We start from the raw sequence: 13,314 nt of genomic DNA on the forward strand, positions 1-13,314 counted from the left end.
ACGAGGTCCGCACTGGCCAATCAGTTGCCTCGGAGCGCGGCGCCTGCCCCGCTGGCCACGCCCCCGCCAGGAGCCACGGTCCGCCCCGTGACCCGCCACCTCCAATCCACGTCCTGAAACCTCGGCGCATGCGCAGTTCCCGCGCCCTGCTCTCTTCCTACTGCTCGGCCTGACCCCTCCCACGTGACTCTCCATAAGGCAATCATAGACCCCATCGCCAAGGACCCGCCCCGAGTGCTCACCGCGGGAGCCTCCTCCACCAATCAGCACCAGCGCTTGGCTGTAGTCCGCCCCTCCCCGGAACTTGGGGACTGATCAGCTGACACACGCCTCTCACGTGACTGCCCCGGCCCACGTCCGGGTTTGACAGTTCTCTGGCGCGAGCTCCTAGCCGCCAGGTCTTGCGTCATTTTTCACTTGGAAGGACCTAGGTGGTGAAAAAGGAGCTGTTCTTTTTTTATTTGCGCCCTCTATCGACCGATGCTGAAACTGGCTTGAGAAGACCAGTGAGGAACAGTATTTAAAAGACCAGAAATGAAACTGAGAGCAACGGTTCTCAAACTCTGGTTTCATGGGAAAGCAACCCAAAAATCAGTTTCCAGCACATCTAGGATGGAGACAGGAAGTGATGTAATATGAGCCTGGAACATCTTGTAGTGCCAGAAAAAACGCGCATACACATGTGGACGCGTACACACACACACATAAAATGGCAGGTGTATATATGAAAGAGCTCCCAATGGCCAAAGCTGGAACAATTTGAGTAAAATAAAGTAGTATTGGATTATAACCCAAAGCATAAAATAGTTCCCACAAGCCTGTGATGATATAAATGAAGAAATGTATATCGAGCAAATAAACAGGGGTGAGACAAATGGAAAGATTCTAAATAATTTATGTACATCCTCAGCCCTCAATAAGGCGGAACACAACTCCCCTCTTCTGTAGTGTGGACCATGCAGAGTGACTTCCAAGGGTATGATATGCAGGGCTGGGGTGGATGGGATGGACACTAAGTTTACTGTAGAGAAAGCTGACATCCTGACATGGTCAGTGAGGCGACTGAAGTTAATGTCAACAAGAAGTCATGGTATTAGTATGTCCCCTTAATAACATGTGATTTAAACTGCACTTTATGTCTGTAGTCTTCTTCCCAGTCTAATCATAAGAGAAACTGGATAAATCCCAGTCGAGGCACATTCTCCAAAATGTACTCTTTAACAGTGTATTTTTTAAAGAGAGATTTTTGCTATCAGGCACGTGTGCTCATCAGAAAGACAAAGAGAAAGCGAGAAATGGCGAGGATGGCTACCCTGCAGCCACTATAACCACCACACCACCTGGCTAACTCCCAACACGGTCATCTTTTAAAATCTGAATGTCCCTGGAATCACATTGAAGTTTAACTACATTGTAACAGAATTAAGAGGTGGGGCTAAATAAGATGTGATTCCCTCAGGAGGGCAGAACCCTCATGAATGGGTCATTCTGTTTGTAGATTAATAGGATGGTGAGTTATCTCAAGTGGGTTGTTAGAAAAGTGGCTCTCTTATACTCTGACACACACTCTTCTCTTGCCTTCTCACCACACAATGCCTGGTGCCACCTCTGGATTCTGCAGAAAGTCCTCACTTGCAAGGAGGTCCTGACTGAATGCTGCCCTCCCAAGGGCCTCATCTTGGACCTCCAGACTCATGAGCCAAATATATATTTATTCTTTATAAGTTAGCAAGCCTACGGTCTTGTGATAGCAACAGAAAACAGACTAAGACATGGAGGTAAATTAAGTCTGAGAAACTGTTGCAGCCAATGTGAGCCTAAGGCGACATGACTATGAAATATACCGTGGGGCCAGCAGGTGGTGTAGTAGTTAGGTTCTGGACGCCCACAAGGTTGACTATGGTTTGAATTGTAGATCTGGAGGCCTGCTTGCTCACGTGTGCACGCGCGTGTTCTCTCTCTCTCTGGTGAGTGCATGTGCCCTATAGCAAATTTTTAAAAATAACAAAGTTGATGGATAATTCTTTAAAAAAAAAAAGTGTAATGTGGTACCCTAGTGGGATATTGGACAGGACATTAGGTAAAAACTAAGGAAATCTGGGCCAGCAGCCAGCTTGGTGAAGACACTGGATCCTCCATGGCCAACTGCTCAGTTCAAGTCCTAGGTGCAGTGGCTTGAAAATCATGCCAGATGCACATGCATGCGCACCCAAAATCCTGAACGAGAGAAGGGAGAAGGGACTGGGATATGGCCATTCCCCCGGGGGTGATGTCTCACTTTCCCTCTCTCTAGCAAGTACGCACCCTATAGAAAAACACAAAGAACTAAGTAAATCTAAAAGTAGGGTATTAACTAATATCGTGTTGACATTGGTTCATTCATAGTAACAAATGACCACATAAATGTTAAGATGTTAATAGGGGAAACTGAGGAGCCAGCCCATGGCCCGGTAGTTGCAACAGTTGGTCCCCACATGGCCAACTGCACCGTTTGAATCCTAGGCCTGGTGGCTTGAGAGAAAAATCAGGCGCCAGTGTATGTGCGCATTTGCATGCATGCCCAAAATCCCAAGAGGAGGAAGAAATGGAGAAAGGATTGTAACATGACCATGCCCCTTGAGAGTCTCTTTCTCTGTCTCTCTCTCTCTCTCCAACAAGTGCACATGCTTTTCAGCAAATTAAAAAATAATAAAAATAAAATAATAGGGGAAACTGGGGTATATGGGAATTTTTATACCATTTCCCCACTTTTTCTGTAAGTCTAAAACTATTCTTACAGTTTTCTTTAAATGCCATCAGGTTCCAGGGCCCTACCTTCAAATTCTGTAGCAGGGCACAAGAATCTGCATTTTGAAAAACAGAACCCCTGGGACTGGCAGGTGGCGTGGTGGTTAAGGGTGCTGGACTCCCACATCTGACCTGGTTCAAGTCCTAGACCTGGCAGCTCTCTTTCTCACTTTCCTTCCCTCTCTCTTTTACTCTGTCCCTCTCTAGTCAAAATAAGTAGATAAATAAACAAATACAGTTAAATAGAAAATAATTCTTACAAAGAAAATAAAAACAGAATGCCTGGGACCAACAGGTGGTATGGTGGTTAAGGACACTGGACTCCCACATGGCAACTGTGGTTCAAGTCCTGGACCTGGCAGCTTGCTTTCTCACTTTCTCTCTCTCTCTCTCCCTCCCTGGTCATAAATACATAATAAAGTTAAATGAAATAATGATTTTTCTAAAAAATAAAATAAAAAACAGAGTCTCATGATGATCTGGATGCAGAAGATCTGGAGACCACCGTTTGAGAAAATGCGGTTATCTGGTGGGGACTGGCTGAGCAGGTAAGGCATGAGAAACCTTCCTCCACGCCTCCTCTTACGTGAGAGAGACTTTCCAGGACCACCTTCTGTGGCTGCCACAGTTTTGTGACTACAGATCAGTGTGTGGGGGGGTCTGGGTTACCATGAGCAGTTTCAGTTCTGCATCTGTCAAGCACTTATAAAAGCTTCGCCTTGGGGGCTGGCAGGAGGCGTGGAGGAGCGCTGGACTCTGACATGGCTGACCACGGCTCCAGTCTCGGACCTGGCAGCTTGCTTTCTCACTTTCCCTCTCACTCTGTCCTTCTCTGGGCAAATTAAAATAAATAGATAAAACAAAGTTAAAAACAATCAAACAAACAAAATCTTCCATTCCTTTTAAGCTGTTAAACTTCAGGATAGGAGCCAGCAGATGGCATGGTGGTTACACCACTGGGCTCCCACATGGCCTACTGCGGTTCAAGTCCCAGACAGGATGGCTTAAAACTCATGCCAGGCCCAGATGCGTGTGTGCCCAAGATCCCAGGGGGAGAATGGAGGAGGGATTGCGGTGTGGCCATCCCTTCCCCTCCCCCCATGGGAGGAGTGGCTTCTCTACAGCCTCCACGTGGCAGCCAGTGGAGAGCGAGGAGTGCAGGGTGCATATGCGTGTGCGCCCAAATTCCCACATGACGGAGAAACTGGGAAGAGATTACACATGACCTTCCCTTACAGGCGGCACTTTCTCACCTTCTTCCCTCCTCTTCCCCCAAAGACATGTGCCCTTTGGAAATTTAAAAGAAAATGTCCCCTTAGATGTCACTGTCTTACTCAGCACTCCCGCTACTTCCCATGGCAGAGCTGGCCCCCTACCACTCCCCGGACTGGGTTGGAGGCCTTGGCCTTCCCTGGCCATCCACCTACCCCCACCCTGGCCACTCCCTAGGACTGGCCCCATTTGACGTTCTTTGTGTCACTCTGGCTGACACAACAGTCCGCCTGCCTATGAACAGTAGCCATTTCTGTTTTCTCTTTTCCTAACGGAACTCATTTTGCTCAGGTGGCAATGAACCTGCAGGAACGCCTTTTTCTGCCTGCCCTGGAAGATCAAGGTGAACCTTGAGTGGTCCAGGATAACCGGACACACCCTCCCACTAGCCGGGTCAACGTGGCAGCCAGCACCGGCTACCACCCTGGCTGGCGAGACCAAGGTGCGGTCTGCTGCAGGCAGTGCAAGTCCTCCTCGCCCTTCTACAGGGACACAGGCACTGGCCCTATGTCCTAGCAGCTAAGAAAGCCAGATTCCACATGGCCCCTGCTGCTCAAATCCCAGCCCAGGCAGCTTGATAACCACACAGGGCATGTGTGTGTGAGTGTCCAAACTCCCAACCAATGGAGGAATGGAAGAGTGGAAGTGTGGCCACCTCCCACCAAGAGTGCTTTCTCTCTGTCATCCATGACCTCTGCAATTAAAAAAAGGCAGGGGGACGGGACCAGCCATAACCATGGCCTACTGGATATGTCGCTGGACTCCCATGCAGCCAACCATAGTTTGAGTCTTAGACCCAGTGGCTTAAAACTCACGCTGGGCATGTGTGTGTGCGTGCCCAAAAATCCCAAGAGGAGAATGGAGAAGGGATTGTGGCATGGCCATCCCCCCAGGGAGTGATTTCTCACTTTCTGTCTCTCTGTCTCTGTCTTTCTGGCGAGCACACATGCCTTAAAAAAAAAAAAAAAAAAGGCAGGGGAGAGGAGGAAGTTGGTAGAGACCACTCTTCTTGCCTCTACTGTCCCCTGCGTATTGGTGCTGCCCGCCACCAGGGCCTTTGGTTTCATGGTAAAGCCACTGGAACCACCAATCACCCTGACTGGTTAAACATACACTGAGTCTTCTGTTACTTGTGGCCAAAACATACTGCAATGGCAACCTGTGGCTGCCTCGCTGGCCTGTCACTGCCACCTTCCTGCTGCTGCAGTGGAAGCTCCACGAGAGCAGGCTCGTCTCTCTGGCTTCACTGTGTCCTGGTGGCAGGAATCAGGCGACGTCGGGCAAGTGCTACAGCATGCACTTAATACATGCTTGCTGAGTGAACGCACCCACCTTCTGCCCCAGGCACCCGGCGTGTTCATCTTTTTTTTCTTTTTTTGGAGAGATTTTCACTGTAGGGCGCATGCGCTCGCCAGACAGACAGAGAGAGACATAGAGACAGAAAGCGAGAAATCACCCCCCAGGGGGGATGGTCACACCGCAATCCCTTCTCCTCCATTCTCCTCTCGGGATCTTGGGCACGCACGCACACGCGGCCGGCGTGAGTTTTTAAGCCACCAGGTCCGGGACACGAACCACAGTCGGCTACGTGGGAGTCCAGTGACATAGCCATTACGCTAACTTCTGGTTCCCCCCGGCGTGTTCATCTTCATGGCCCTCGTGAGTAGCTGGGGCTTGAAAGCCTTTGCTGGGTCAACAGGCTGGGCAGTCAGTCAGCTGCTCAAGAACCCAATTTAATAAGATTTACAAGTAGACACGTACAAAAAAAAAAAGAAAAACTAACCATGTACAAGTCATCCTAAGAGCAGGGATTGAATCCAGATGCAGAGACCCTCAGCCCAGGAGGAGCCCCAACATGTAGGAGACCAAGGTCTTTTCCCACTGATTCTCTGCGTCTCAGCCTTGTAACAAAAGTAACCAGACCCCATGCCTGAGGCTAAGACTGAAGGGCTGCCCGGACTAGCTTCCCCTCCCCAGGCCTCCCCGCTCTGGAAGTGGAATGGAAAGAGGGGAGAGACTATTAACCTAAGGAGAGCAGGCCTCCGGACCACACGCCAGGGACTGGGCTGTCCAATGACCGCTTCTCCTGCTGTCTCTGGCCAAACACCTGCCAAGATGGCTAGAGGGCTGGCCGGGGAGGGCGGAGGGAGGGGGGGTGTCGCAACACCCTAGAGAGGATGAAGGGAAGTGTGACAGGGCTGGAGGCCCTGCCCAGACTTGCTGCCACCGAGAATCACCACTGCAGGGGGCTGATGTCTGCGCCCAGCTCCTCCTCCTCCTCGTCCTCCTCCTTAATCTGGAAGGGCTTCACGGACCACTTCACCCTGACCAGAGGCTCCACGTGGTCCTGAAGGCGGTGCCGCTTCATGTGGGCGTTTCGACTCTTGATCTTGTCAAACACCCTAAGGAGCGGCCAGAGGACATGGGTCAGAGGAGGGAGACGAGTATGTGCACGCGTATGTGTGTGTGTGAGCACGTGTGAGCGCCTCCGGGTGAGGGTACCTCTCACACTCTCTGCAGGGGAACACGCCCTGACTCTCCACACTCCCTGGCGCCTCTGGGGTCCGCTTGGGGCCTGCACTGGGGCTGGAGTTGAGAATGGACTCCCTCCTGTAACTCTTGGTCTTTATCTTTAGCTCGGGAGTTGGACGGTGGCTGGGTCTCTCTCGAGGGCTGCAAGGGATCTGCAGAGGGGCAAAACAACATGAGGGTACTGACCTCCCCCCGAGGGTGGCCCGGCTCACAGGACACACGTCCTCTGCGGGGACACCCTTCCCGGGGAGTGCCTCCCCAGCCTTCCAGCTCAGGCCCCCCGCAGGTCTTCTACCTTTTCTTCTGTCCTCTCTACCTCATCTGGCTCTCTCTTAACCCTCTTTTCTAGCCCTGGGGCTCGGCCGCAGTCAAACTTGATCATTTTTTTCCAGATGTAGTAATACTCAACGCACTGGGCTACGGTCTTCGTCTGGATCTAGGGGAAGAGAACAGAGCAGGCTGTGGTGGCGCCCGGGGCCTGCGTGTCGCCCTCCCTGCTGGGCTGCCGCACTGTGACAGCCTTCTGGAGCACCTCTGCCCCTTGGCTTGGCCTGCCCCTTTGCCATCAGGAAGAGGGCTGCCAAGTGCCCCCGGGGGGGTCGCCATGGCTCCAGCCCAGGAGTTCTTCCTAGAGGAAGTGACACACAAAGGCTCGCGTGTGGGCATGCTCGCTGCTACATCGTGCTAACAGCCATATGTGTGCCACCCAGGACTGGCCGAAACCAAATGCTCTCAGGTGGCAGGCTACCACGCGGCCATCGCAACTAGTCAGCTGGCGTGGCAATGCCATGGTGCTACGCTGCTCAGGCAAGGCTGGATCCCGACATCAGGGCAGTCACTTTGTCCCTGGTCAACCCGTACAGTTGGCATGTGTGTCTACAGTCCGGGAAGGCTGGGGGTCGGGGTGAGGTCCTGCTGAGGGCGCTTGTGTGTGTGCATGCACGTGTGTATGTGTGCGTGTGTGTGATAAAAGAAATAAACAAACATTAAAAAAATAATAATAATTTTTAAAAAGGGACCAGCATATGGAATAATGACTATGTCGCTGGACTCCCGTGTAGTCAACTGAGGTTTGAGTCCTGGAGCTGGTGGCTTAAACTCATGCCAGGTGCATGTGCGTGCGTGCCCAAGATCCTGAGAGGAGAATGGAGGAGAAGGAATTGTGGCATGGCCATCCCTCCTGGGGGGTGATTTCTCACTTTCTGTCTCTCTGTCTCTGTCTTTCTAGTGAGCAGACGCGCCCTATAGCAAAAATCTCTCCAAAAAACAACAACAATTAGGGCTGTACTTTTAAAGCCCTGGCAGGAAAGGTAACCCTGCTTGGAAGAGGGAAGGCTTGGAGCACACACTTTATTTATTTATTTATTTATTTATTTATTTTTAGGTTTTTGCCATTGGGTACATGCACTCACCAGAGAGACAGTGAGAAGGAAAGTGAGAAATCACCCCAGAAGGGGTATGGCCACACTGCAATCCCTTCTCCTCCCTTCTTCTCTTAGGACTTTGGGCATGTAAGCACACATGCCCATGTGAGTTTCAAGCTGCTAGGTCTGGGACTCAAACTACAGTCGGCTGTGTGGGAGTCCAGCACCTTAACCACTATGTCACCAGCTGGCCCTGGAGCACACAGTTTAAACCTACGGCATTCAGACCCTGCCATCACTCTTCCCTCCATGAAGAAGGGAGCCTGTTAAAAACAACTTCTATTAAAGCACCATGGAAAAGTTTAGCTGCTCTAGAAAGAAAATGTCTCCGGAAATTAAATTGGCTGAGGAGTTTATTTAAGAAAATGCATCACACAAAGTCTTCTCAGCTTTGTGTATATTCACAAACCAGGAGTCCGAGGGGCACATCCTCTGGCTAAGAAAGCCTCTAAGTTAAAGGAGAACCTGGACTTCTTCTGAACAAGACGGAGCAACAGGAAGCAGGTTTATCCTCCCTCCCAAAACAAGGAAAAGAAACAGGAAAAATGCATAAACGAGGATTGGCAGGACATCAGGCATTGTCCACAAAGGACTGTGAACTGCAAGCAACAGGAGGAGACTGCCACTGTCCCAGCTGACCACCTGCCAGGCCACCGTTCTAGAGGGGGTCCCAGACAGAGTCCCGCTAACCTCCCGAGGGCAAGGGAGGGCAGTATCTCAGGAGCCCAAGGTGGCCGGAGCCCCCAGGACAGAGCATGGGAGGGGACAAGCTTTGCAGAGAGCACGCCCTCCAGGCAAGCCGCAAAGTACTGTAGGGACCCTTAAAGAAGACATTGATAAATTTGAGGCCAGAGAGTAGTGCAGCAGCAAAAAGCAATTCTCAGCAAGGCTGACCCACATGGGAAGGTTCTCGGTTCACGTCCCAAGCCCTCCCCGCGTACACTGGGCAGGCATGTCAGTGATCCAGGGCTGGCTAAGCTTGGGAGTGGATCACAGCATCGGCCCCTGTTGAAGATGCTGTCTCTGTCCATCTCTCTCATTCATGGGAGAAATCAAGTTTTAAAAAGTGTAAAGAAAAAGAAGATTGGGGCTAACCTGTGGCTTGATGGTTTAAAGGAGCTGGATCTCACATGGCTGACCACGTGGTTCAAGTCCTGGACCCAGCAGCCTGAAAAATCATGCCAGTGGGGCCTGCGGGTGGCATGGTGGTTAAGGGCTCTGGACTCCCACATGGCCGACTGTGGTTCAAGTCCCGGACCTGGTGGCTTGTTCTCGCTCACTCTCTCTCTCTCTCTCATTCTCACTCTTACTCTGTCCCTCTCTGGTCAAATTAAAATAAATAAATAAATAAAGTTAAATAATTCTTTAAAAAAGAAAGAAAGACCATGCCAAGCATGTGTGCCCAAACTCTCAGAAGGAGGGAGAAATGCAAGAGGACTGTGCTATGCGCGTGCCCTCTGGGGGTTTGTTTTCTCCCTCTCTCTCTGGCACATAAACATGCTGTTTGGCAAAGGAAGGAAGGAAGAAAGGAAGGAAGGAAAGAAGGGAAAAAGAAAGGAAAGAAAGAAAAAAATCAAAGTAAACATCTGAAAAAAAAAAAAAAGATATTGAGCAGTGGTGTGGTTGCAGTGGCTGGATCCACATGGCTCACTGCATGGTTTGAGTCCTGGACCCAGTGACTTGAAAAATGTGCCAGGCACGTGTGCATGTGTGCCCAAGTTCCCAGAGGACAATGGAGGAGAAGGGATTGTGGTGTGGTCATCTCTCTAGCAGATGCTTTCTTACTTTCTCTTCAGGAAAAAAAAAAAAAAAATTGATAACCTGAATATATAACATAGAAAAAATCTAATGGAATCTGCAAAAAAGCTACCAATGGTTTAGCACCACTGCAGAACATAAGATCAACATAAAAAAATAATTTTCATTTTTATACACGAGCGACAACCACCACGAATTATTTATTTATTTATTTATTCATTATTAATTTTTGGAGAGTTTTTTGCTATAGGGCACATGCACTCGCCAGAAAGACAGAGAGAGACAGAGAGACAGAAAGCGAGAAATCACCCCCCAGGGGGGATGGCCACACCACAATCCCTTCTTCTCCATTCTCCTCTCGGGATCTTGGGCAGGCACGCACACGTGCCTGGCATGAGTTTAAGCCACCGGGTCCGGGACTTGAACCACAGTTGACTACATGGAAGTCCAGCAACATAGCCATTACGCCAACTGCTGTTCCCATTTATTAATTATTTTTTAATTTGCCATAGGCTGCATGCACTTGCCAGAGAGAGAAAAATAAAAGACACCACTCCCAAGGGGGACGGCCACACTGCAATCCCTTTTCCTTCACTCTTCTCTTGGGGCTCTGGGCACGCACACATGCCTGCGCAGTGTGTTCTCAAACCACACCGGGTCTGGGACTCAAACCACACAGTAGGCCATGTGGGATACAACTGCCATAACCTCCATGCCACCTGCTGGCCCAGAGATGAAAACTTTTAAGAAGTACCATTAATAATAGCACCAGAAAAACTGGAACTATTGGGTGGTTGGAAAAGTCATGACACATTTTTGCATAGAAAAATGTAGAAAAAATACATCATAACTTTTTGAACAGCCCAATATTTAGAGATAGATCCAACAAGAGATGTGAAACACACGCTGAAACCTTCAAACGCTGCCGAGAAAACGTAAGGATAACCTAAATAGGGAACTAGGTTGCTCCTGAGTCAGACGCTCAATATTGTCACCATGTCAATTCTCAACTGGCCAATCAAATCCTAGCAGGCTTCTATTTGTAGAAGTTGATAAGCTAATCCAATCATTCATATGGTAATGCAAAGGACCTAGAATAGCAAAAATGATTTTTGAAAAAGACTACCGAAGCTCGAGGACTAACAGCTTATTTCAGGACACAGAAAGCTACAGAAAGAGCGTGAATTAGCTCCATAAGAGACAGACAATGGGACACAATGGAGAGTCCAAAATAGACACTGGTGTTCGACAGAGGTGTGCCAGCAATTCGGAGGTCAGAAAAGATGTTCTTCTCAACAAAAGGTGCCAGAACAATGACTACCTCCATGGGAATGAACTTCAATTCGTATCTTGCACCACATACGAAAAGGAGCTCAAAGTGAACCATAAACCTAACTGCACCACCTGAAACTGTAAAAATCCTAGGAGAAATGGGAAAATCTTTATGGCTGGATAAGGCAAAGGGCTCTTGGCTACACCACCAGAAAGAAGCACAGTCCATAATAGAAAAATTGATACACTGACTTCCACCAAAATGAGTTTTTTCAAACAACATTGCCAAGAGACTAAAAAGCCAGACTGGGAGAAACTATTGATATTTACAAAGCACGTGTCTGAATAAAAGACTTGTGTTCAGAACACACCTACAATTCAATACTAAAAACCCAAACACCCCAATAAAAACATACGCAAAAGATGGGAACAGACGCTGCCTCACCAAGACAGGCACACGGATGGCGGACCGGTGAGTGCGAAGACGCGGCGCATGGTCATGGGAGTCACGGGAGAAACACGAGACACTGCTACGCACTCACAGAGGACTGAAATCAGAAAGACCGACCACATCAAGTGCTGGCAAGGTTGCAGAGCAGCTGGAGGCCGCGCTCCCGCCGGTGGGAATGTGCAGTGAAATGACTGCTTTGGAACACAGCTCGGCAGCTCCTTTAAAAGTTCAGTATACACCTACCAGGTGTTCGAGCCCTTCCAGAAAAGAAAGGACAAATCCCTACAAAGACCTGCGCGTGAAAGCTCACAATGGTTCTATTTGTAATTGCCCACAGCTAGAAACCTCCCCAGCGTCCGTCACAGGTGAACAGTTACAGACCATGGTAAGTCTGTACAATGGATGACTGTTTCGTGGTGGGAAGGGTGAGCTACGAACACATACAACATGGACGAACCTCAAAATAACTGTGCGGGTGGACGGAGCTAGACGGAGCAGGGCACAAGCACATGACTATTCCATTCACATGGAATTCTAGAGGAGCAGACAGACGGCAGTGATGGACAGCAGATGAGGGGTGGAGTGGCAACAGAAAGTGGTGGGGGGACGGGTTCCTCAAGGCCGGAGGACACTTCTGGAAGTGATAGGTGCGTTCATAATCTTGGCTGGGCTGCTGGTTTAAAGGTGTATACTACGCCAACACTTATCAAACTTCACAGTTCAGTGACGTGCAGTTTTGTGTAAGTCAAGTTTTAAAAAAGAGAAGGGCCTATGGCTGGCAGGTGATGTGGTGGTTGGGGTTCTGGACTCCCGTATGGTTGACCGTGGTTCAAGTCCTGGACCTGGCAGCTTGCTTTCTCACTTTCCCTCTCTTTTTCTCTCAAGTGAGCACACTTGACCTATAGCAAATTAAAAAATAATAATGGTAAATAAAGAAAAATTTTAAATAATAAAATGTAAAAATAGAAAGGCCAGCAGGTGGTGTGGAGGTTAAGGCAGTTGGATCCCATATGGCCAATTCCGTAGCTCAAGTCCTAGATCAGCGGTTTGAAAATCACTCTGGGCACATGTATGTGCCTAAAATTCCAAGAGGAGAATGGAGGAGGCATTGTTACGTGACATCCCCCCGGGGGGGGGGTGATTTCTTGCTTTACTTCTGTCTCTTTTTGGAAAGTGCACCCTATAGCAAAGGGAAACAGAAGGAGAAAAGCAGCGTGACACATTGAGTGTAACGAGTGTATCCTTTTCAAAGCACGTGCACTTATGTGTGGAAAACACGAGAAGATAGAGAAATGCCTGAAAACTTAGCTAGCAGTAACAGAGGCCGTCAGCAGGACTGCGGGGAGGGGCGAGGCCTTCATTTGAGCATGCAGGGTGTTTCCAAACCACCTGGCACCGTTCACCACACAGCACTTCTGAGGCCACAAACGGTCTCTTACAGGAGCAGGGCGAGGGTGGCCCAGAGGTGCGAGGCCAGGCCAGGTCTCCACGGGCGAGCGGCTGCCTTACCGTCTTGTGTATCAGATAAAAGTCCTTCTTGTGGGTACAGAACGCCTTCTTAAAGAGCCTCTTCTCCATGGGTGTCCAGACGTCTGATCCTGTCAGAGGACACCAAGGGGGCAGGACGTTTCTCCTCTGGGGCCACCACCACGGCTGAAACGCAGGCCACCCTCCCTGTTAAAGCTGCTGTCCTCAAGCACCAATTAATTATGTGCCAATCTCATATGATCCTCACAAAACCCTGGAAGGTAGGACCCATCACTCTCCCCACTTAATGGATGTGGCAACCGAGGCTTCCATGGGTCAAGGGACTTGCCA

At 49.6% G+C, this 13,314-nt stretch overlaps 1 protein-coding gene across 4 annotated transcripts in view; it reads right to left on the reverse strand.

Moving 5' to 3' along the window:
• Window positions 1-5,779: 5,779 nt before the first annotated feature.
• ZNF541 (zinc finger protein 541) overlaps window positions 5,780-13,314 on the reverse strand; it is a 37,701-nt gene continuing 30,166 nt past the window's right edge. For 3 of the 4 annotated variants that reach the window (XM_006142127.1, XM_006142130.1, XM_006142128.2), the window contains 4 exons: window positions 13,006-13,094; window positions 6,887-7,027; window positions 6,562-6,743; window positions 5,780-6,461 (listed from right to left, as the gene is read on the reverse strand). In XM_006142127.1, coding sequence (XP_006142189.1) covers window positions 6,293-6,461; window positions 6,562-6,743; window positions 6,887-7,027; window positions 13,006-13,094 — 581 coding nt within the window. In that variant the 3' untranslated portion in view covers window positions 5,780-6,292. The remainder of the gene's footprint in view (window positions 6,462-6,561; window positions 6,744-6,886; window positions 7,028-13,005; window positions 13,095-13,314) is intronic. The other variant, XM_006142129.1, reaches the window with a different exon arrangement.

The sequence above is a fragment of the Tupaia chinensis genome, unplaced genomic scaffold, assembly GCF_000334495.1.
Source record: "Tupaia chinensis unplaced genomic scaffold, TupChi_1.0 Scaffold000067_1, whole genome shotgun sequence".
NCBI lineage: Eukaryota > Metazoa > Chordata > Mammalia > Scandentia > Tupaiidae > Tupaia > Tupaia belangeri.